The sequence below is a fragment of the Rhamphochromis sp. 'chilingali' genome (assembly GCF_963969265.1).
Source record: "Rhamphochromis sp. 'chilingali' genome assembly, chromosome: 2".
In the NCBI taxonomy this organism is placed as follows: domain Eukaryota; kingdom Metazoa; phylum Chordata; class Actinopteri; order Cichliformes; family Cichlidae; genus Rhamphochromis; species Rhamphochromis sp. 'chilingali'.
In genome coordinates, this window is record NC_137930.1 from 67,061,364 (window position 1) to 67,086,479 (window position 25,116).

At 40.9% G+C, this 25,116-nt stretch overlaps 2 protein-coding genes across 5 annotated transcripts in view; both read left to right on the top strand.

Moving 5' to 3' along the window:
- Positions 1-117: 117 nt before the first annotated feature.
- Positions 118-3,274, top strand: LOC308387946 (uncharacterized protein). The gene is made up of 5 exons (XM_080868350.1): positions 118-540; positions 638-694; positions 813-961; positions 2,528-2,641; positions 2,914-3,274. Exons 1-5 carry the CDS (start codon positions 303-305, stop codon positions 3,073-3,075), a joined length of 720 nt encoding a protein of 239 aa, XP_080724476.1. The 5' UTR covers positions 118-302; the 3' UTR covers positions 3,076-3,274.
- Positions 3,275-5,202: 1,928 nt separating this feature from the next.
- The window catches only part of bicd1a (bicaudal D homolog 1a), a 32,005-nt gene continuing 12,091 nt past the window's right edge, over positions 5,203-25,116 (top strand). For 2 of the 4 annotated variants that reach the window (XM_080876221.1, XM_080876222.1), the window contains exons 1-2: positions 5,205-5,621; positions 24,205-24,417. In XM_080876221.1, coding sequence (XP_080732347.1) covers positions 5,406-5,621; positions 24,205-24,417 — 429 coding nt within the window. In that variant the 5' untranslated portion in view covers positions 5,205-5,405. Of the gene's footprint in view, positions 5,622-24,204; positions 24,418-25,116 lie in introns of all 4 variants that reach the window. The other 2 variants (XR_013970876.1, XM_080876220.1) reach the window with 2 other exon arrangements.

The window sequence follows — 25,116 nt, forward strand, 5'->3', positions numbered from 1 at the left end:
GATGCTGAATGCAGTATTTCTTTTTCAAAAGTATGCTGTGGCATAATGCAGTAGCTCCTCCTCTTTATGATCATGTGACGCAGGTCAAACACTTGCTCATAGCAGTGGGAGGACACTCATGTGTTCTCACCTTGTAAAGCATTGAGTGTAACAAAGATCCCAGACAGAAGAAGTCAGACATCAAGAGATTTCTATTCTATTTCTATTCATTTTGTTTTTACTGAAAGAGCCTGACAGAGCACAAGGAATATTTTGTATCTTTTATACTGGTGACCAAGAACTGACTATAAAAGGAACATATAATGACAGATGAGCTGACGGTAGGCGATAAAATGATGGAAATATGGAAGAGAGGAGACTCAAAAAAAGAGTTATCCCAAATAGATAAAGGAATGGAATCTCAGCCGAGGAATAAAATACTGCATTCAATTGAAGAAATTCTGAAAAGGCCCTCATGTGTCAGAAAAGAGAATGAAGTACATCGGAACTGGTCTGTCATCAGAGAAAACAGCCAAGTATATAACCAGCATCCATGTACAGGTATGTTTTTTAGCCTTACTGTAAAAAATATTGGTTCAAATATTGTCAGAACATGTGTGTTCTCCTTTTGATGTTGAAATTTTTACTCTGTCAATAGAAACTCAGAATATGGGACTACATGAAGAGGCTCCAAAAGCTGCAGGAGACTGCAAGAGTGCGTAATACATTTATATATGAGTAGAAAAATCGATTAAAAGGATGATTCAAGAATGAATCAGTTTGAAATTGAACCACTTCTTTACTATCATATGTTTCAAACTGTCTGCTCACAGGTCAAAGAAGAAAGAGGCAAACCAGGGTCACTTTTACACCATTCCAGGTGCAGGAGCTCGAGAAGGTTTTCCAGCAAACCCATTATCCAGATATTAGCACCAGAGACCAGTTAGCCTCTCGCCTGCAGCTGACAGAGAGCCGAATACAGGTGGGATACATGTTGTTTGGTTTGGTTTTATTTTCAACTTAAAATAGTGAGATTTTTAATACTGGCCACATAAACAGAGTAATATTATTATTGGCGCTACGTTGGTATCAGTCACTACTTTATTTCCATTTGATCAAATCAGCAAGCTCCAAACACTCCAACTGTCTGACTGATTGCACTAACGAGTCCATCCATCCATTCTCTTCAGCTTATCCTTATCAGGGTCGCGGGGTGGCTGGAGCCTGTCCCAGGTGTTTCAGGGTGAAAGGCGATGTACACCCGGGTCCAAATTCATGGGCTGCATCCTCCAGAGGCCGCATTTGTAGACCGATTACGTCACAGCGACGCGCCGAAGGCTGTTCAAATTTGTAGACTCCCCCGAATACAGCCGACAAATGCGCCCTCTTTTCCCCGAAGTTGAAGGACTCCAGTTTCCAGCAATGGCGGCCGCTACTAAGTTTTAAAATTACTCTTACTAATCTTTCTGGGTCACAAAATAAACTTTTAACACATTTTCAGGCGAGAAAGTAGCTGTGTAAACATCAAATATCTGCTCGGTTTACCAAGATATCGCATATTTGCAAAAATGCTTCGACGTTTTCGGAGACGTCTGCCACCCACCAGCTCGATAGCTAGCTGGGAGCTCGAGGGTTACTGATGCGGCCGAGAACGGCACAACTCCCGGCACATCATTTTCACATCACCGCGGACTTTCGCTACTCGGGTTAAACGTAATATATAAGTCACTTAGACAACCTAAAAATGTTACTGTTGGGCTTTTTTCAGTGTTTTGTTTGTTCGTGAGTAAATCGGCTTGGCTGAGATTAAAGTTGTTAAATTAGATAAAATAAAACTTTATTAATCCCCCGGGTGGGTTCCTCCTTGGTTTTTACACAGCTGACTAAACGTCAAATAGAAAACTGATTAAACAGACGTATGAGACGGTCGAGAATTTACGCCAGTGTCCTGTTATATTTTAGATAGCAAGGAGCAGACGGCTGAGACAGCGGTGACGCTAATCAGAAGGCTAGACCGTCCAATTTCCCCAGCCGTTTACTTCCGGCCTACCCGACCTTCTGAGGACCTGGCCCACGTAGACCGCGAAGCCCGGGTCCTCAGGAGGATGCAGCCCATGAATTTGGACACGACCATCGGCACTCACAGTCACACCTGTGGGCGACTCATCAGTTAACCTAATCCCAGTAACTGTGTGTCTTTGCACATTAGTGCAGAGACAATAATGGTCTTTGGACAGAATTCTTGCACAAGCCAAAACCTCAAATGATTAATGATAAGGTGAGACGGGATAGGAGCACACATTTAAAATCATTAGCTCCAAACTGCAACACTGTTTAGGGGTTTTTATAAAAATGTTTTGAATCATTGTTAGTTTTAGATGTGATGCAGGCGTTTTTATTACAATGCAAAATACCCCGAGACTCCTTTTATTGTGAACTGGTTCATTGTAGGTAAATTAACTGCATTAACATTTCTTCATGCTTGTATTACTATTATTGAAGTTTAGTTAATTGTTCTAAATAAATGGTCATTGTGTGTGTTGTTCAGATTTGGTTCCAAAACCGCAGGGCCAAATGGAGGAAGGTTGAAACACTCAGAGACATAGAGCTGATCAGCAGGCAGCGCTTACTTTCGACCAATCTTCACCGGCTTTATTATGAGGTAATTTGACATATATTTTTGTAAAATGTGTATTTATTATTCTCACATGTTCTGTTATGAGGCTTCCCTCATATTCCCAACGCAGCTCGAAGCTCTTTACAATTAAGAAATAAAGCACACAGCTTAGACATATTTAAACAATAAAATGTTTATGATATTATAAAGTCTTTGAATACAGCGTGACTTTCTTAGTAACTGAGCCATTGATGAGGTTCATAAGTAGAATATCTTGGTTATTCCTGTGAGATAAACATCTTTCTCTGCTCTCACAGAAGCCCCAGCTGCAAGCAATGTGCTGCCTGCCCTGCTGTTTACCAAAACCTCTTCAAGCAAGGCTGTATTTCAGCTCATCAACAACACCGGTTGTGCTGACCGCCGCACATTCTCCTGGTCACAGGACTCTCTATATTGACATGCTGGGAACAGAACGATAGCACCTTCACCAATTCTGCACAACACTTTTTTTTTCATTGTTTTTAATTACACGAGGCAAAGAAAAAAGTTTGAGATGATGCTCAAACGTAAACACGAATCTGTAAAATACTGTAGCCGTATATTTTGCTTTTAATGTGTCACACTGTGTGAAGCTGAAATAAAGGCACTGATCTTTTTCTTTATCTCAATAAAGCTGATTGCTTCAAACGTTCTGATGTCTTTCTTCGAAATAAAAGTCCTCGTGATTAGTCTGTACTGATGTATTTGTACAGATCAAGGTTTGAGGGCGTCCTGTACCGTGATATACTTCTTGGTAGAGAGAGCCGTGTCACTGTTACTGTGCAGCAAAGCATTTGGCTGTGTTTTTTTTCATGACACGATTTTTCCTTGTCACAGATAAGATACAGCTTTGCCATGACCTGTTCATCTGTTTGACTTTCTGACAACCTCTCCTTATCTTAATTTGGGCTTGTAACTTGAGGTTATTGGCAGGTCAGATTTAGACAACATGTGGGATCAAAGGAGAAATACAGGGTGAATCATTACTGTATATTGGGGCTATAGAGCTATATAAATAATTGTGTTCTAGGCGAACTTAAAGAGTGAAAAGTTTTGATTCATTCTTGTTCCTTTGCCGAGCAAATGTTACATATTTATATTAAGTATTGTTCGTGGCCTTCCTTTAATGACTTGTGCTCACCAGTCACCTTGAAACCTGCTGCGTGCGACAATTCCAGGTTTTTCTGAGAAGTGTTACATAGGCCAGTTCCCAAATAATTACCAATTATAAGAGAGATAACACAGCGTCCGTCGCCTTCGCTATCAATTCAATAATTTACTTGACAGGGTCATAACTGATTACATTTAACAGGGCTCTGAGTATGGCTAAACTTTTCACCCTGGCCTTATCTTACTTTATTGCATGTGTTTGCTGTAAGATAAACCACACTGGTGGCTGAATGGGAGGGATTACAGTAAGAGGACAAAAATAGTTGTTGGAAAGAGAAAAAACAACAACCTTGAGAACCTCATAATCGTACTTTTATTGGATTTTGTTATTGTAATTCCAAACTGGCATCTTACATTTCCTAAAAGGCTGAAATAATTCCTGGGAAACCTTAGTTACTGATACCAGACAGGTTATCTTATGCCAAATAGCTGTTGCAATGTTTTACATCGAATGTTAGTTTATTGTTCACATTTGATCTTAATTTATTATTTTATACTTTGTCACTATTCTTCCATTAAACTTTTATTGTCTCAGTTAGAAAGGATCCACATAGATTAGCTGTACCTGCTTACTTTGAGAGTAAGATCTTTTCCATATAGTTCGGAGACTTTACTGGCCACGAGTGCCATAAAGGAATCAACACAGGAAGAGATTACCCAATACAGGGTTGTACACCATTTTCCTTTCACCTTAAATATATCGCAGTCTTTGCAACTGTAAGAAAAACTTCTTTCACTAAGGCACTAACTTGCATCAGGACCCCTGTCTGGTATAAAAAGCATATTGATGTCAGTAAAAACAATTTTTTAAATGTAATGGACACAAATAACTTTTATGGTATAAACACAACCTGAGAGTGATATTAAACACTAAATTATATATATATTTTAGTGTTTCCTGTTATATCTGCAGTGAGACTTTACTATATGTATACAAGTAGTTTGATTAAACTTTTTATTAGATTATAAAAATCCACAACTGATTATATGACATAAAAGCTTATAAATTGCACCTACCTGGTTGATAAAGATTTCAAAATTCACCAGTTTTTGGTTTAATTTTTTCATATACGAATTTATTATTATTTATTTCCATAAGAAAACGTAATGTAATCATTAAAACATTTAAAAAGCAGAAGGCATCCGTTTACTCAGTAACATTTACATGTTTGCACACGCTCAGATGGGAAGCGATACACCAGAGTAACCGACAGATGGCGCCCCTGCACCCATTAATAAGCAAAATTGATGCTCTCAGTTTTGCTGTGTGTCAAACAGAAGACACCACTGACCTGATTTTATTCTGTCATTTATTTAAAGCTCGTTTTTTTTATCAGCTGTTGAATGTTGTTCAGAATACTGAAGCACTAAAACAGATTTATTTTTGTTGTTGTTGTTTTTACTTTGTGCTTCGTTTCCAGTCTGCAGCTGGCTCTCAGTGGAGAGGAGGGGTGGGGGGCGGATATTCATCATCTCGCAGCCTCCGCCCGCCTATCTGGCTCATCTGCCTCTGTCCAAAGCGGTGGAGAGACGGGGGGAACCGCAGACAGACAGGGGGACATAAAGCTTTTAGTCGAAGCGAAAGCGCGAGAGAGGGGCGATGGCCGCTGGTGCAGGATGCGGGGAATCGGTGGATCAGTACCGGGCCGAGGTGGAGCGGCTCGCCCAGGAACTGGCCGAGGCGAACCGGGAAAAGATCAGGGCTGCGGAGTGCGGTTTAGCTGTCCTGGAGGAGAATCAGGCGCTGAAGCAGAAGTATACAGAGCTAGAGACCGAACAAGAGATCCTCAGGAAGGAGTTGGAGCAGTTACAAGAGGTAAGAGGAGAGGATGGGGCAGTGATTCTATTTATTTATTTGTTTTCATTCTGTAGGGAGGGGAAAGCACTGCAGTCAGGTGTGTGACTCGCTTGCACCTCAATTGAGTGACGCTCAGCGGGTATCTATAAACCTGTTTGACGCCCAGAGGCAGAGTGGGGGCGGCAATTTATCAGGGCTTTCAAAAAGAGCAATAGTTTAATGCAACTTAAATATGATGCAATTGAAGATCCTCCAGCTGGAAAATGTGCAACACTGTATGAATAAATTGCTTTATGAATAAATTATAATGTAAAATGCTGTTTGTGCAGTGGGTATATCGAGCAGCACTGAGCATTACAGTGTCGGAATTGCAAGCACACAGTAACAGTCCACTTCAGCTCCCACAACAGGAAGTTTCTTTGTTTTCCATAGTAAGAAGAGTCATTAGGGAATTTCTGGGACTCTTTTAGGACCTTTTTTTTTTTTTTTTGCTTAGATGTTTCTTGAGGGTATTTCACTGCAGGCCATATGGTGCTTCAATAATCAACTGGTCTGAATTATAAGAGATAAAGTCACATCAAAACATGTCGTTAAAATTCAAGATCTTTTAAGGTAGGTGTCGACCTGGCTAATGACTGCAGGGTGTCGAGTTACTCAGTGCATACATGTTGCAAGAGGCAGATGCTGACAGGGCTCCCTGGTCCAAGGTCGCCTATGGAAATTGCTGACCATTGGAAGAAGGAGTTGAAGGCTGGTTACACTGGTGCGGTGAGTGCTTGTGAGTGTCCGTGGCATCGAGATAGGCCCCGTCATTATTTACATGGAGTCATCTATTATCACTTGAACATCAGTTGCTTTGGTCGAACATTTAAGTCATCGAGTCACAAGAAAACTTTTAATACCCTGTTTATTTTTTCTGAAAGCAAATAATAGAGGACTGTCAGAATGCATCATGTGTTACAGGTGATCTTTTTGATATGTTAAGGGTGTTAGCTAAACCTTTCAAAGATAGCCAACAGCCCTGGTCAAAGTAATTCTCTGAATTATTCTTTTTATTGTTTCACTTTTTCGCATAAGAATCATTTTGATTCTGGTTCACGTGTAGCCCATTTGAAATAAACCTCTAAAAGTCCACATTCATCCTACACATCAGTGACTCTTTCTTGTGCAACTAGCTCACCAAATATAGCCAAATAAAAAAGAATCCACATAGTACATTAAGCATCACTTATCACATTACATTTTGCATGCTTAATTGTATTTATACTTTGTTCCTCGTACCCTTTTATTCCACTGCTTAGCTTAACATTTCGGTTTGACACGCATGCAGAATCTGAACGATCTTAGTGCAGATAACAGCACAGCAAGAAAGCTGAGGAGACAGCGTGATACAGCCAGCAGCTCAGCAGTGTCAAGCTGATAACTCACACTTATGGATTACAGAGGGATGGGTATTATGATGGACTATGGTGAGAATATGTTGAGAAAGAAAAGATAATGGAGAAGAAATATAAAGACATGGCCGTGTTTTAAGAGGGGAGACGATTATAAGACTAAAGCATACTGGAAGAACTGACTTTGTTAGAGGAAGTTGCCTCTACCTCTAAAAAATAAATTAAGCACGTCAACTGCTTTTAAGCAGTAGTGTAGGCAGCTGCTCGTACATTATTCATCCTTTTAGTTTTCACATTTGTAGTAAAACTTTGATTTTAACTGAAAAAGAACATCAGGTCAGCAAAAAACCACCAACCATTCCTCAGTGTTGTGGTCGGCTCACATCTGCTTGCCTGTATGATTGACTTCTCGCTTGACAGAGGCAACATTTTCTGTATGTGATATTGCTTCAGCAGAAAAAACCCCACCTCTGGGATCCTGTGTGTCTGCTGCACACTTCTATGAATAAGAGACCAAATGGCAGAGTGCAAACCTGCCACTTCAATAACATCACATCTGCTCTCCCCGTACTCGGGAGAGGTGCAAAATAAAAGGTGCAGAAATTCCAGATAGAAACTGAAATTGCTTCTGGGATTAAGTGGAATAGAATATATAATTACAGCGAAAGGTAGACACCTTTTTTGTTTCAGATTACAATGTTTTTCTTCAGTCGTATTGTTTGTATTACATTGTTCTATATTTTTCAGCAACAACTGACAAAAGGCTACTTTATCATACTTGTAGAAACAAAGAACAAATGCCTGAAGTGTGTATTTGTTATCCAGATGCCACACAGATCATATGCCATTGTGTCTGCATGTGTGTATGTCCAAGCTGCCCAGATTTGCATGCATGTTCCTACTGCGTTTGCATACGTTCTGTAGGCACACATACGGCAGCACTGTATTCCCCGTGTGCTCAGGTTGTTTGCCCTCAATCCAGGTCCCAGCTGGTGGGGAGACGCTGGTTAGAGCGCTGCTTGTGCTGCACATTCAGCTCACAAACTAAACACGTGGAGAAACCTATGCAAGACACAAGTGCCTCAGCTACTGTAACACAGGACTAATTTGGGCTTGTTTTACAAAAAGTGTGTATCTGTGTGAGTATCTGCTATGCAATGAACCACAAGGACTTGGATATGGAAAGTCATGATATGACGTGACACATCAGCATCCTCCACGCAAATAAGTCAAACAGTCTTTGTGTGTACAATCATGCACAAAAACGTATTTTTTGGACATTTTTGCTTTTTGTTGTTGTTTTTGATGATGATGATGATCCCAGTCCTTTGTAAGAAATTGATGTTGCTCCAGTGGTATTCATCCTACTTTTGCTTCTTCAGAAATAACTGCAATTGCATCTCTTTGCTATCTGCAGGGTCCAAGAGCATGTGTTGGCACTGAATACATATTTTATTTTATTTTTGTCCACTGTTTACCTATACATTGTTTCCCTCACCCAGCTCCGTCTCTCCCTCCCCGTCTCAGTGTTTGCCTCACGACCCAATCAGCCGTTCCTTGTTTCTCTGTGTGTATGCACTGTATGTCTCTGGATAGCTGCCTAAGCAGTGACAGAGACATCACTACCCTGTGGCTTTGGCTTGTTAGCGCTATCTCTGGGCAGATCAACCTCAGGAAGGACACATAGTAGGAGGCAGAAGGAGGAGGATGCCACTGCAGAGCAGAATAAGTTCCATCATGTTAGTGAGGTTATATGCTTTCTAGGGATTCACGCTGTCAGCAAAGCTTGAATTTACCTTTAAGAAGTATTGGAAGAGAATCGCTCTGCTATCATTTCATAATATAATTATTTATTTTGTTTAGTTGAATAAAAATGCTTGACATGTTTCGAACACCTTGGATCTGAGGAAGCATGTGAAATAAAAGTTAGCAATATCAGCTGCTTTCATAAGTCATCTTTGGGTCTTTCGGATCAGAAGCTTGCAGAAGAAATGACATTTGTGATAAGTTGGGAACAGGCAGTTCACAGGTCAGTTTGTTCCCTCTGCTTTGGGCCATGAAAAATGCCAGCTGAGATCTGTGTCAAAGACTTCACATGGTAATCTGAAAGACCAAAAAAGAAAAGCTGAGTCACGATTCATCAGATCAACGTGGAATTTCCTAATCAGATAAGTAGAACGTAATGCTAAAAGACCGGGCCCTGCACTTCCTTCTCCTGTAAGGTTTAAGCTTCATCATCAGACATTTTAACAACTTGTTTGCATTGTGTTGCACAAGCACAGTCAGCTGAGATTCTCCCACAGCCAGCAACAAACAGAAATGAAAGGAAGTCTTTTGTATGATGTGCACTTTACTTTTAGACAGAACAAAAAAGGAGACAATGAGTGAGATTTTAGCAGTTGCTCGCATGTTATAAAAGTGTGTTACTGTTAAATTACTCCAGTTATCAGTTATGTCTACTGGCTGTTAAGCTAATGGGGGGGTGATAATATGTAGGTTGCAAAATGGTCCAAAAATACTCCAGCTAGTGCATTTTTCAAAGGTACACAAGGTGAAACTTTGCTTTACATTTGGTCTGAACACACAGCTGTTTATAGCTTTCCTGTCCATGACACCTGTAAGGGGGGATTTTATAGCAGCCCTGTTTAAATTGTATTCAAATCGGTAAAACGTCTATTTAAGTTGTATTTCATTATAAGGGGTGTGGCCACTAAAGGTTGGCGTAGTTTCTTCGTCTTCAGCCTCCATCTTGTTCTACTGGACGGGCTGTTCAGCTTTGTATACAGCCTGTTTATCATCTGCCAACGTTAGCATACCATCTAATATGTCAGTGAATTATGGATTCATCTTGTTATCTAACCAGTGCTAGTGTTAGCTGATACCTCCCCAGCTCTACAGTTTGTGCATATGGTCAAGTCTGGTTTAAAGAAAAGAGGAAGAAGATGAAAAGGATGGCAAAAACCTGAACCCAAGGCTTCAAAAACATAGTCCACAATCACGTGAATGATTTCACTATGACTGGAATCTTTGGATATTTAAGGATTTCTTAATTCATAAATTGTATCCAGAGGAAAGAAGCTGAAGAAGAGCAAGCTTACTGAACAAGAATGCACAGGTTTATCTGTCTTTTTCAAAGAAGCATGAGAAAGAGCTGGACTGTATAATTATATGTGTTTCTTTTGAAATCCTATTGGCTGTTATCAAAGATGATCAACTGTATGTGTGATAAATACAAAAACAGTATTATATCCATTTTCTTTTAACATCATGGAACACTGAATCTAATTAATATAGAAGTCAGTATAAGAACACTGTATGACTGTTGCCTCATCCTTTCGCCTTGTGTCTCTTCCTCACCTGCTTAATTTGTACCTATAGTAGGCGGGGCTAACCCTGACCTCAAAGCGCTTTATAAGTGTCGTGTGATTTCTAAATATTCACAAGCTTTGTGTTTGCATGGATTCCTGTAGCTTGCAGTGGACGATACCTAAACTGAGCTGCAATTTCCCGAGTTTGAATCTGGGTAGGGACATGTGTCATTAAACAGTTTATTGTCTCCTTTCCATAATTTGTGCCTCGTCTCCTTTCTCCTCCATCTTCATGCCTGTGACCTGGAAATTGATCTCAGTGTGCCATCTCGGAGAATGTCCCAATTTCTAAAAAGCATTTGAAGAGGGAGAAGGGAAAGAAATCAAGGATGAGAATAAGAGGAGGGAAAGGGGGAATACTGTACTATAGATTGTACTTGTTTAGTTTAGATTTAGTTTATTTTGGTACTTACTTGTCTCTGGTGCCTTGTGTTTAGTTTTACTTCCCCCATCTGTCTAATTGTCTTTGATTACCATCACCTGTGTCTCATGCTGTGTCCTGTTTCCTGTTGTGTATAAATGTTGTTGTGTTCCCCACATTCTTTGTTGCAGCACTGGCTGACCTTCCTTGTGTGTTTCTGTTTGTGTGCCTTTGGATGAACTTGTACATCAGACTGAATAAATATCTCACTCTCTCCTCTGCAGTTGAGTCCTAGCTCCACATTAGATGACTGAAACAGTTTCTTGAAGGATTTGCCCAACTTAATGTGATATGCTGTTAGTCAATGATCGTGTGTGAGAAATTGCTTTAGATAAACTTTTTTTAGAATGACCAACCACCACCAAGTTTCAAATGTGCTGTTTCTTAAGCAGACATGGAACAGTGTAATCTGACTACATTCAAGATGAAGAGTCACTTTTTCCCTGCTGTGCACATCTGGCTTTTTTTTTAATTAGTACTGTCACTCTATACAGGGAGTGCAGAATTATTAGGCAAGTTGTATTTTTGAGGAATAATTTTATTATTGAACAACAACCATGTTCTCAATGAACCCAAAAAACTCATTAATATCAAAGCTGAATGTTTTTGGAAGTAGTTTTTAGTTTGTTTTTAGTTTTAGCTATTTTAGGGGGATATCTGTGTGTGCAGGTGACTATTACTGTGCATAATTATTAGGCAACTTAACAAAAAACAAATATATACCCATTTCAATTATTTATTTTTACCAGTGAAACCAACATAATATCTCCACATTCACAAATATACATTTCTGACGTTCAAAAACAAAACAAAAACAAATCAGCGACCAATATAGCCACCTTTCTTTGCAAGGACACTCAAAAGCCTGCCATCCATGGATTCTCAAATCAAATCAAATCAAAATTTATTTATATAGCACATATTAAAAACAATAGTGTTGACCATAGTCCTTCACAGTCAATAAAAACATGAGAAAGAAAGTGTACTTTATTGGTCCCCATGGGGAAAATCCCTCTCTGCATTTAACCCATTCACTCAGTGAAGCAGTGGGCAGCCATTGGGCGCCCGGGGAGCAGTGTGTAGGGACGGTACCTTGCTCAGGGGTACCTCAGGGTAGCTGTTCAGGGGAATCGAACCCCGACCTTCCGATCATGGGGCCACCACTCTCTACCTACTGAGCTATCCCTGCCCCACGTGAGACAGTTAAAACAAACAATAGAAGAGGACAACAAACAATAGGTAACAACGCAACAAGCTAAAACAGCCAACTAGACAGAATCAAAAGCCAAAGTAAAAAAACAAGTTTTAAGACGTAATTTAAAAGACTGGATAGACTCGGCAGTGCGAATATGAACGGGGAGGTTATTCCAGAGTCTGGGTGCCACGGATGCAAAGGCCCGGTCGCCTCTCGACTTCATTCGAGTCCTAGGTTGTGCTAGGAGCCTATGGTTGGATGATCTAAGTGCCCTGTTGGGATTGTATGAATGGAGTAAATCAGTGTTTTGATCTGTTCACCATCAACATTGCGTGCAGCAGCAACCACAGCCTCCCAGACACTGTTCAGAGAGGTGTACTGTTTTCCCTCCTTGTAAATCTCACATTTGATGATGGACCACAGGTTCTCAATGGGGTTCAGATCAGGTGAACAAGGAGGCCATGTCATTAGTTTTTCTTCTTTTATACCCTTTCTTGCCAGCCACGCTGTGGAGTACTTGGACGCGTGTGATGGAGCATTGTCCTGCATGAAAATCATGTTTTTCTTGAAGGATGCAGACTTCTTCCTGTACCACTGCTTGAAGAAGGTGTCTTCCAGAAACTGGCAGTAGGACTGGGAGTTGAGCTTGACTCCATCCTCAACCCGAAAAGGCCCCACAAGCTCATCTTTGATGATACCAGCCCAAACCAGTACTCCACCTCCACCTTGCTGGCGTCTGAGTCGGACTGGAGCTCTCTGCCCTTTACCAATCCAGCCACGGGCCCATCCATCTGGCCCATCAAGACTCACTCTCATTTCATCAGTCCATAAAACCTTAGAAAAACCAGTCTTGAGATATTTCTTGGCCCAGTCTTGACGTTTCAGCTTGTGTGTCTTGTTCAGTGGTGGTCGTCTTTCAGCCTTTCTTACCTTGGCCATGTCTCTGAGTATTGCACACCTTGTGCTTTTGGGCACTCCAGTGATGTTGCAGCTCTGAAATATGGCCAAACTGGTGGCAAGTGGCATCTTGGCAGCTGCACGCTTGACTTTTCTCAGTTCATGGGCAGTTATTTTGCGCCTTGGTTTTTCCACACGCTTCTTGCGACCCTGTTGACTATTTTGAATGAAACGCTTGATTGTTCGATGATCACGCTTCAGAAGCTTTGCAATTTTGAGACTGCTGCATCCCTCTGCAAGATATCTCACTATTTTTGACTTTTCTGAGCCTGTCAAGTCCTTCTTTTCACCCATTTTGCCAAAGGAAAGGAAGTTGCCTAATAATTATGCACACCTGATATAGGGTGTTGATGTCATTAGACCACACCCCTTCTCATTACAGAGATGCACATCACCTAATATGCTTAATTGGTAGTAGGCTTTCGAGCCTATACAGTTTGGAGTAAGACAACATGCATGAAGAGGATGATGTGGACAAAATACTCATTTGCCTAATAATTCTGCACTCCCTGTAGAAGGAAAAAAGGAACATTGATTAAAAGGATTAGCAGAACTTGAATACTTATTAACATTTCTGGTGTGTTTGACGTTCTCAAACAAGAAAGCAGCAGCTGGGGAGAAAGGGTTTTCTCGCTTCTCCTTCCACCTCCTCCTTTGACTCCTGTTTTACATTGGCAGAGGCAGTAAACATGGACAGAAGGGCTGAATCAATATCTCATGAGATGGTAGTGTTTCAATCTTTTAGCTGTGCACTACACCATCAGCTCAGCGTGCCCCTCCTCATCTCATTATTCCCCTACAGTCCCCCCCTGGATTGAAGTGGGAATTATGCATTGATTTCTGCTCTGTTTGGTGAAAACGTATCATGTCTGAGCTACGCTGGACTCTATTGTGTGTAGCGTAGCGTGTATTGCAAAGATCGGTGAATGCTGCCTAAACACGTGTGAGAGATTCTATTTAGTAGCTTCAAGAATTTTAGAAAAACTGGCTCTTTAATCAGTAACCCACTGCGCTTTATGAGCAATCAAACTGTTTTTGGCACCTTTGCCTCTTGGATGGAAATAAAGCCAAGAGTGGAATGCACTGTGCAGTTTTCGCTGATGCTGACCTGTGACCCTTGCAACAGGCTCAGGGATGCAGTCAAGCATATAGATAAGGACCTGTATGCCCTCGTGGTCTCTGTTGTTTTTGTGGAGAGTTGCCGTGTGTGTTTTTCCAGCACCTGAAGGGAAAATCATTGGTCTTTGTGTTTGAGCCACACATCTGGGCTGATGTGCACAGAGCTTCCCCCTTTCTGTTTTTCCCCTGTGTGCGTGTGCAACACGAAAGGTGGGAGGCTCGGGTGGGGATGTTGTGATGGAGAGCACAGAGTGAGGGGCGGCAGGATATTGTAGTGGTGTTGAGTGATTTCAGCCTATCAACCAGGCCCTCTTTGTTGTTTCAGGTTTTTATGGTTGTATTGACGTAATGGAGAAAAGGGGAGGAGACACAAAAGTGTGCTGTGCGTATCGTATACACACTGTGTCAGCAGAATAGAAGAGCACAGAACAGAGTTTGTTCAGTTGCTTCAGTGTAACGATTGTTCTTTTCTATTGTCACAGAGAAAGGGGCTTAATGAACCTGCAGAGCCCCTTCAGGTTTGCCCGTCCCTGCATAGATTAAGTTTTTTCAGAATGCTCCTTTTTGCTGCAGTGAAATGTAGTAAGAACAGGACTCTCCTCCCTGCTGGCTGCTGTATCGATTAGTTTTCCACTTTAGCTGTGTGTGCTGCAAACTCGGATACCATAGCAGAAAAATCTGTCCATCCTCTCACAAGGAGGAAAAAAAAGACATTATTCCATGTGTCGTCAAAACTTATTGTTTGCCTGAATTAAATTGGACTTCTCTTAAGTCATTAATGCATCACTGAACGTGGTTGTTAAGCCTTTCTTATTGTCTAGACGGAGCTATTGAGTTTCATCTACAGTATAGTCTTATTCTATGCTTCTCATCCCAGCATCCCCGATAAAGAGAAGCCTTTTATCTCCATATCCAGAGGCCATTTTATCCCGCAAAGGGCGCTTGGAAATGCGCATGATCCTCCCTGTCCTCTGCCTTGTCACCATTCTCACACACAAAGGCAGGCATGAGCACATGCACACCCAAGCATGCGCTTGTGATGGGTGTGCCATACAGAATAGGGTCAAAGATGCGTCTTTGTCACTTCAGCCCTATTAGGGAATGTATAGAATTAGACAGACTTTCCATAGTCAACCTGTTTAATTAACCATGTTCTCAGTACACTGGTCATGACTTCAAGTAAGGTCAGGAAACTAAAACAGGAAGTATGCCATGTCAGGGTGAATATGGAGATGATGGGCCTTAATTGGAATTAGTGGGATTAAGTTTTTTGGCAGTTTTGGGTGCGAACTTTTTGTCCAAACACTGACTCACATCAAGCATGATAACAAATCATTTTGACAAGGAAAACATTTCATACAAAAGGAGCAGAAACAGATAAAACAGCTTATAATACACAATGGAGAGATATTTAAGACTCTCATGGGTGTGAATATGTGCCATACTGCACCTTATTAGTACCTTTTTCAAGAAATCAAACTCTACATACTCTGGCATGGAGGGTCTCGTGTGGCTGCACAAAAGCACTGAGTCACCCTGAGGCCCCATGCATGCAATACCAAGAGGGTCACTGTGTGCAGGCTAGCCTCTCCATTGTAGTCTGTATTTGTCTGGCTTGGCTGAGTCCTCTTTATCAGGAGAGACCGAGTGCAGAGAGAGGAGAGCGTTTTATCAGATGAATCTGCTCTGTGTGTCTCTCTGTTTTTATGAGTCTGGCTGCCTGTCTGGGTGTGTCTGCAGGAACGATTACAGATTATCAATGAGCCTGCGAGTTTTCAGTCACTTCTGTCTTTTGATGTTGTAACACATTCCTCAGTGTTCAGACGCTGTTGTTGTTTTAAGTTTCCGGTTTCTTCTTCCGCCACCTGAAAAGGGGGATAAAGGACACCAGCATAGAGGGAGGTACTGCATAAAGAAAGAAGACACGTACTCCATTAGTGGTCTTCGTCCCCTGACTACTTAATGAAAATTATGGCGGGATTGGGGGGTATAAATGGAGATGGAAATTTAATAAGATATTAAATCTGGCCACTTTGATGTATTGGTGGATTATCCTTTTAGAAATATTTAACTTTATCACTTTTTTTCTGCTAATTTAGTTTTCATGAACCTCTGAGCAAATCACTGTGTTTATCAGGTTGTAACCTGAGGGAGAGGATTTGTTTGGATTACCTTACAGCTGATTCACTTAGCCACACAGTTACACACCTGCATGCACAACATAATAACCTTCAAATAGAAAGAACGGTCCAATATGGGCTCAGTGTTTCTGAAACATAATTTAGCTTTAGCACACATCCCACATGTTACTGTTATTGTTGGCTGTGCAGTCAAGTATGAGAAACAGCCTCATTTGCATCGTGCTATCAATTTCCTATGAAGCAAAAAATGATTATCCCTTGATCAGTTGATCAAACTACCCAAATCTTTAGTAGCGACAGATTTGGCAGCGATACGCTGGTACGTGTTTTCTCTGTTTCTTTGATAAGCGATACTTTCTTTGGCCTTTTTTTCTTTATGACATCAGCTAAATATTTCATTTATAAAGCACTAAATATTTGGCTGATTAATTATAAGGAAACTAGCACAAAGTTTTCATTAACATTTATACACACCGAAATGAATGTAGCCACATGACGTCATTCATCGGTATGTGGACCAGCATTTTTAAGGCTAAACTTTGGGTTTAAGGGAAACACTTGTTGAAGTGAAATGCGACATTAATCGGACGAAAGAGTGAGCTGCTGATATAATGGCCAAAGCTAGCCAGCCTAGTTTGCATAGTTAGCTTATTAAAAGACTGAAAAGGTGCACTGAACCCAGCACAGACAGTATAACAGTTTTCATTTCATTTCATTTATTTATTTATAAAGCACATTTAATAACAACAGGGAGCTGACCAAAGTGCTGTACAAAATAACAATTAAACAATGACATTAACAACAACAACAGGTAAGAAAATTAAAAGAAAATTTCGATAAAAGAATTGGTAACTCTCATGCAGTTTCGAATGTGTTTTAAGATGAGATTTAAAAAGAGTAACAGTTGGGGCCTTTCTAATGTGGAGAGGTAGATTATTCCACATTTTCGGGGCCACTACCGCAAATGCCCAATCTCCTCTATGAACCATCCTAAACTTATGTAAGGTAAGGAGTAAATGATCACTTGATCGAAGGGCTCTAGAGGGCGTATAAAGCTGCAAAAGGTCAGACAAATAGTCCAGTGCCTGGCCATTTAGCACTTTATAAGTCAAAAGTAAGATTTGGAATTTAATTCTAAAACGCACTGGAAGCCAATGAAGGCAATCAAGCACCGGAGTAATGTGTTGGTGTTTCTTCACACGAGTCAAAAGGCGAGCTGCAGCATTCTGTACCAGTTGGAGCCGGGCCGGGCCGAGCTGGACTGACTGACACCCACATATAGTGAATTGCAGTAATCCAGTTGAGATAAAACAAACACATGAATTGCTCGTTCCAAGTTTCTAAAAGATAAAAAAGATCTCACTTTGGATAGGAGCCTTAATTTAAAAAAGGACCGCTGGACAACTGAATTAATTTGTTTCTCAAATGTAAGTTTGCTATCCAAGAAAACCCCCAGGTTTTTTACATGCGTTTTAACAGCACATGTTAGGTTACATAAGTCCAAATCTGGGGCATTGAAATTACAACTTGGTCCAAAAATAATTACCTCAGGTTTGTCCTCATTGAAGGTAAGAAATTTGAGGCCATCCAGGTTTTAACTTCGTCAAGACATTTGACTAGCGATTCCATGGGTGTGGAGGTGAACCGAAGATAAATCTGGGTGTCGTCGGCGTATGAGTGAAAGTAGATGTTATGCTTCCTAAAGATTAGGCCTAAGGGTAACATATAGATGGAAAAAAGAATTGGACCTAATACGGAACCCTGCGGGACACCACAAGTAAAAGAAATAAAATCATCATCACGGAAAAAGTCCTCTCGGAGAGGTTTTATGGAGCCGCTGTGATGCCACCAATTGGTTTGTAAATTCCTCTTAAGGAACCAAGGAGAATGCAAACATAATAGAACATGACCCTGCAACTCACTCAGTCCACAGCCTAAATAATGACTTACAAGATGAATTTATGTCTCAGTCACAGGTTTCTATTCGTCACTGTATTAACTTTGTAGAAGTGACAGTAAAGTAAAACTGCCAAACCCCCCTTTGTGATAAATATGTCACAATCATATGAGCATGCCGTGTCCCTCTTTTTCTCATTATTCTCATTATTTCAAAAAATCTTGATGCCGTGGTCAAAATGCTCAGGTTGAGGCTTTACTAACAAACAGGTGATGTTACAGTTGCTGTGTTCATTTTTATCCAGTTTATTGTTTTTCCCCTTTTGTTGTTCCCTCTTTGTGAAAGGCAGGAATGAACAGTGACTTAGCACGAGTGCGAGTTGTCCTGTACCGATGTGTATTTCTGAATACGTATTTGTGTGTTGGAATAGCTTGAAGGTTCCACTGTGTGTTTTTGTGGTCCACTAGCTCAGGATCTCCTGTAGGGCACATTACCAAGCAAAGAGAATGACACAGCTAAAGCTGGTACAGTCTGTGCAGTCCTCTAGTAGCTTTCCTATCTGTCGGCCTACACTGGTCATTGCTTCCTTTCTAATGGGAAATCGCAGCTTTCTAGGTGAATGTAATGGTTTGTCATCAGATCAGTAATGTAGTAATGTAGTGTTATGTAGGCCATTGTTTAGTTTCACACTGGGTCAATAAGGTTGATTTTAAATCTGGGGACGATAAGGGTGAAGTAAGGAGGCGGAGAAGGCGAACATAGGGATGTATTTTAAGAGAAAAAGCAGTAAATAAAGAAAAAAATCTAACAAAGAAATCTAATGCACAGCGGCCTCTCTACCACCACACCGTTCATTCAGTCAGGTTCAGACTAAACACGTATAAGTGATAGGCATTCTGGGAAAGTATCCAACCATCTTTCTTATCAGGAGCAGACTTGGGCCAAATTTAATCACTCAAACAAGCCGCATCATTTTAGCCAGGCACCGCTTGTCCCACTGGCAGAACCCTCGGCTTCACACAGCGTGTTCTCTGGTCATTGTGTTGGTGAGCAGCAGATGTGACACCATTGTGGATTTCTGGGATTGATTTTCCACTTTAAAGCACATGAAAGCATTTTTCAGCTGTTAGCCTACATTATAGATGTTTTTATTCCTCAGTTGTGGGCATAATAGCATATTGTCATAAGAGGAATAATAGGCTTTATTGCACTAAACAGCATTCTGGTAAGGAGGAATAGAAAGCGAGCTATTTATCCTCATTACTATCTATAAATCATTCATTTCATGTAGTTCAATTTTTGTGCAGACAGTAATTCAGGGATAGAGGAGCTCTCTCTAGGGAAATTTAACAGGTTCTGCAGAGCATGCATGTGCACTCTACAATACAGTTATAAGCTATAAATATCCCTCGTGATTCAGTAGAGTAGTCCTGATGACCTAAAGCACACAAACAAACACTTGCGGTAGAATGCTCGCACTGCAAACTCTAATTTTGTCCACTGACAACAACAAAAAACAACAGATTTTCAACATGTTTTGCTAAAATTTGCAATTACTCTTCATCTTTTAATTGATTTCCTCCATTCTTACTTGGCTGTGATTACACACTTTCCCCTTACTTGTGGAAATGTGTTCGTGTGTCTGACAGATCTCTTGACTTGGCATTTTTTCTTGTTGCTTAGAAACCAACAAAGACATGTCTCCGTCCTTGTTGAAGGACAAAAATATGGCAGAGCAGTGTTTTCCATGAACCTTCTTCAGTATCTGTTTATGATATTCAGCATATTAAACTGAAAATATTACATTTGGTGTCATATTAGACTAAGGATAAATGTTACTTATTGTAAGAACTACTCACAATCATTTTAATGTTATCTGTGGCTGTGAAGACGATATTGTAAGCTTTAGAAATAACTTTGATCATATAGCTTTGAAGGCATCGAGGTGCTTTTAAATGGTGCTTCAGAGATCAGAGTGAACATTTAAGTTTCAATCATATTAGAGAATAAAAGTGAGGCTCGCTCAGTCTCACTTGTCACAAAATTTACATTTTATTGACGATAAACACTAAACTTCGTCCATCCATTCGCTTCCACTTATCCTTTTCAGGGTCGTGGGGGTCGCTGGAGCCTATCCCAGCTGTCACAGGGCGAGAGGCGGGGTACACCGTGGACAGGTCGCCAGTCTGTCGCAGGGCCAACACAGAGACAGACAACCATTCGCACTCACATTCATACCTATGGGCAATTTAGATTAATCGATTAACCTATCCCCACTAAAAAATATCAATTATATAGAGCAAAAACTACTAAAACTAAATTCCTAGATTACAGAGTATTAATTACAGACAGTTTGCAAGATGATGTAAAGCTTATTTACTGAACAGAAACAACAACAGGGAAATTTTCTTCACCATATTTATTTGAAATAAAATGCGATATTTCACTTTTTCTTTTCTTTCCTTCTCTGAGTCGTGCACAGCAGTCAAACGCTGTGTGTGTCAAAAGGAGCGAGTGAGTCAGGACTGCATCTTGCATATTTGCCTCATTCACTTACTGCCAGCTAACGTGTGTTTGTGTGCGAGGTCTCGTGGTGACTTAAGGTTGAGACACTGCATGCTGCTTCTTATTTATGTCATATTTGGGGCATTTTTGTGCTTTGGGGATTATTATTTATTCCTTCTGGGAGTACTGTTGTGGAGGGATTTTTTTATTGAATGAATTATTCGGCATGCTCTCAAACACTTTGGATAAAAAAGTAGAGAAACTAAAAATAAATGAAATGTCCCATGCATCAGCTGCGATGTGCTGTTTTGACGATGCACATGTTGAACAGTCCTCTTTGTCTTTTCTCTCCCTTTGTCTGGCTACAGTATCAATCCCGTGGTGAATGATTGCCCTCTAACACACACACACACGCTGACAGCTGCATGGTAGTGGATTTGCTGCAAGTCTCTCTCCATGGTACTGAAATCCCTGATGTGACTGCCCAGGCCACCCATCTGGCTGAGACGCAGCATTTGGTGTATATATCTGTGTGTTTATGTTATTCATAAGAATATTGCTTCTTAGCTAATAACCATATTTCTGTTCAACCATAACTGACAGAAACATTGAGGATGCCGCACTCGTGCTTAAAATTATCTAATTAAAAATACACATTAATTAGAATGACTGACATAAATAACTCATACAACTCGGTTATTGGTTGTTCCTCTCGACTGTGTTTCTGCACGTTTCGAGCATGTTCATTTACCTCCAAGGGTTGCTCTTTGACTCTGAAAATGTAATCGAGTGTATATCCTGCATTAGCTTTACGCTACATTACCATCTATAATTAAACAGCTCCTGTACAACAGATTAGTCCCCCTGTTAATGATGAAAGTTTTCATAAGATTAATTGCTGCTGCAGAAATAGCTCCATCCTCTGACCTCCTGGGTGTAAAAATAGATCCTTGCTGTATGCATATACACACAAATACAACATCACACACCCAGAGCACCTCCCCTGACTTCTCATTAGGGACTCCAGCAGACAGGGAAGGATTTTCGGGTTACACAAACTCTCACACTGCTGCAGTGGTGGGTTTGTTCCCTTTGCCTGCTCCTCCTCCTGTCGCCCCAGGGATGAATATCTATAGAACCCATTGTCTGGACTTTGTCCACTGAGACACATACGAGTGTGGAGCCTCAACACTTCTTGCAGTCTGTGATTTTCAGTATAAAGATCCAAAATGGCTGCCCATGAGTGACTCCATATTAATGTGATCCTGAGGAAACGATATTAAACTTTAATCTTCTCCACTTGATTGCCAATTAGGACACAAATACTGGGGCGTCACTTTATACATACAGCTCATGTAATTATCATGAGATTTAAAACATGTCGAAAGATGGAAACAGGTCTTTTTTTGGTGTTAAAATGATCTCTGTAGCAGAGAATAACATTTGGCCGGGAGTCTTTGATCCAATTCTGCACGATGCACTTTCAAGCAATTAAAAGGAGCTTCTCAAGAAGATTGTAATGTGATGCAGGGAGATGCATTTTCCTGGAGGGAAAGCCTCAGAGGACCAGAACCTCTTTTCTTAAAATCTTTAACTGAAATCTCCTACTAATTTCTTTGGAACTAAATGCTGTGATAAAGGGTTTTGTCCGGGCCAGATTTTTACTTCCTGTCCTGCAGAGCCCAGCTGTTGCCGTGAGGCCTGCTCCGAGATTGCCGGGCTCTCATCCGAGCAGAGAATGCAAGCTCATTCAGTCACACTGTGCCTAGAATTAATCGTCTGTTTTGTTCCAGAGGCCCTTCCTCTTAATCATTCACTACAATCACACTGTGGCTCTCTTGAGACCGAGAGGGGGCACCAGGGTGAGTGCACAAAGGAGTATGAAAAGAGAATGATGAAATACACAGAAAGTGGTGTGTACAGAAGGAAAATAATAAAGAAATATAATACAACCTTTCTTTAATAGATACATGTTGCCGAGTGTTTTTTAGTTTACGGGGCATTTTGCCAGACCGATTATTGCTGGCATTTCTTCATATGCTAACTGCTACACTTGTAATTCAAAGGCATAATAAAGAGGTCTATTGAATTTGCATTAACATGCTCTCTGAGGAGAGCGTGAATGAAAAAGCTTCTATTTAACAGACTTACAGCATGTAGATTAAAAGTGGGTTACACTGACAGATTGGAAAATGTGCCTGTTGGCCATAACTGCAACTGAACTGAATTTAACCTTTAATTCCACTTTATTGCTTACTTGATAATAAGTATCCATAAAGAGAGAAACATGTGGTTCATAATTTATTTTTTTTTTACATGTAAAAGCACAAATTAATTTCACCTCAACACAGCAGGAGACTGCCCGCTTAGCTCGTTAGCCACAAATGAAAAGAAAAGACAGCTGCACTTTAGGCTCATGTCTTTTCAAAGTAATGGATGCTTGTGCCTAATAAATGATTCATGACAAACAGAGAAAATATTATGATGATGAGATGGGATTGGGAAGCTTACATTATTAAAACATGTAGTTCAAAATAAATGGCTTCCTATTTAAATTGCATGGTCAGTTTGAAGAGTCAGTAACCATACAATACAGTATCATCTACAGCAGCGGTCCCCGGGCCACGGACCGGTCTGTGAGTCGTTTGTTATCGGGCAGCGAGATTTGAGGCTCGGGTGTGAAATTTATGGTTTTCAGGGTTTTTATAGTTTTTTTTTTTATTGTTTTTATCGTTAACTCGGTTTCCCTGGGTTTTTTCCCGTGTGTTATGACTAAAGCTTCCTTTTTTTGGTGCCGGTACTGGTTTTATTTTGTTGTATTTATCCGCGACACCTTAAAGGTCAGCCCGTGAAAATATTGTCAGACATAAACCGGTCCGTGGCGCAAAAAAGGTTGGGGACCGCTGGTCTACAGCATCCTGTGGCGATTGTAAACCATAAAATATTTTTCAGATGATCCATTTTCTCTCACAGAGGTTTCTGCAGGCGCCAAAGTCATTTCTCCTGATGGAAAGGGGCAAAAGGGAAGCATGGTTTATTGAATCGCTAAAACAGTTACTGATGTTCCAGTCATGAAACTCACACATGCATTCAGGAAACCTTGACCGAGAAATAGCGCTGAACTGGAAACACTGGTCTTCCCCTAACAGTGAATGTGTGTTTGCTAGTTTACCACTTTGACCCAGCAGGCCCGCTGTGGTTGCCATGTTTTTTCTGTTGATACCTGCTTTGATTTTATCATGACACGCCAGCTCTCAGTGTCGTGAAAACCTGTGTCAGGAAAATGGGAACACTGTGTCTATTGATCTGAGTGAAACATCACCCACATCGACAGACAGCAGGTATTCTTAAGGGCCAGCCCCTGCAAGTGTCCCATCAGTGCTGCCAGTGGTCAAAAGTTCAGCAGCACTCGGCCTAGCACACACAGCTGGGAGAGATGTGTAAGATTTCCGAGGCAGTGTGTGCTAATCCCTTCCATCGCTTGGATTATGATGCTGATGCTATTTGACAGGATTTGGATCAGTGTGATTTTAATTTTGACTTTACAGAAATACCGGTTTCCTTTTCTTCTTACCCTACCTCCCTCCCTTTTTTATCTCTTCAGGCATTTGGCCAGGCTTACACCAACCAACGGAAGGTGGCAGAGGATGGGGAGACCAATGAGGAGACACTGCTGCAGGAGTCCGCCTCCAAGGAGGCCTACTATATGGGCCGCCTGTTGGAGCTGCAGTCGGAGGTGACGCTTAGCCGCTCTGTGGCGTCCAACGCCCAGTCAGAGAATGAGCGGCTCAACGCACTTGTACAGGAGCTACGAGAGGTGAGTTTGTCAACACGAGGAAAGCATGCAGACGATTTATTACTTCCTAAATAAAGAAAAACAGGAAATTGAATCTACTGTGTGTGTAAGAAAACTGCATTTCACTTTTTTATATATTTCTGCTTATGTCAGTAGTATTTTGTCACCAACACCTAAAATTCTCTCTATGAGATGTGCACATTAGTTGTTTTGAAACTTGAATGCATTTGGCTTGCAGCTGGCTCTTGACTGAGCGAGATACAGTAAGAGTTAACTGCATGTAAAGCCATCTTATAGTTTTTATGATCAATTCTTGAGTCCAAACGGATTGTTTTCCACAGTTTGACTAGTATTTCTTTTATTCTACATTAACTAACATGAGACCTATGTGTTTATCAAAGATCAAGAGGTTACTGTGACAAACTAAAAGGTGTCATGCCTCACACAGAATAATAAACGATATGCATATGTGCAAAGTGTGTATTTATGCAAGTATATATGTCTGCAGCAACTGTGTTGGGCAGTACCGGAGTTCGAGCAGGGGTCAGACACTGCGGCCACGACCCCATTGTGGGGGGCAAATCCAGTGCTAAGCTGGGATATAAAGTGAAATGCCCTGAGCTCGGCACATGTGTAGGGACAGAGTACCAGCACTACGCCCACAGGACACACTCTCATTCACTAATTTGGTCAGGCAGTGCTGTGATGTTCGCTCATTCT

Excerpts from the sequence above, each read along its gene's own strand:
- LOC308387946 (XM_080868350.1), top strand. The coding sequence starts at position 303 with ATGACAGATGAGCTGACGGTAGGCGATAAAATGATGGAAATATGGAAG. Across the intron at positions 541-637 it reads TAACCAGCATCCATGTACAG|AAACTCAGAATATGGGACTA; the intron begins GTATGTTTTTTA and ends CTCTGTCAATAG. Across the intron at positions 2,642-2,913 it reads TTCACCGGCTTTATTATGAG|AAGCCCCAGCTGCAAGCAAT; the intron begins GTAATTTGACAT and ends CTGCTCTCACAG.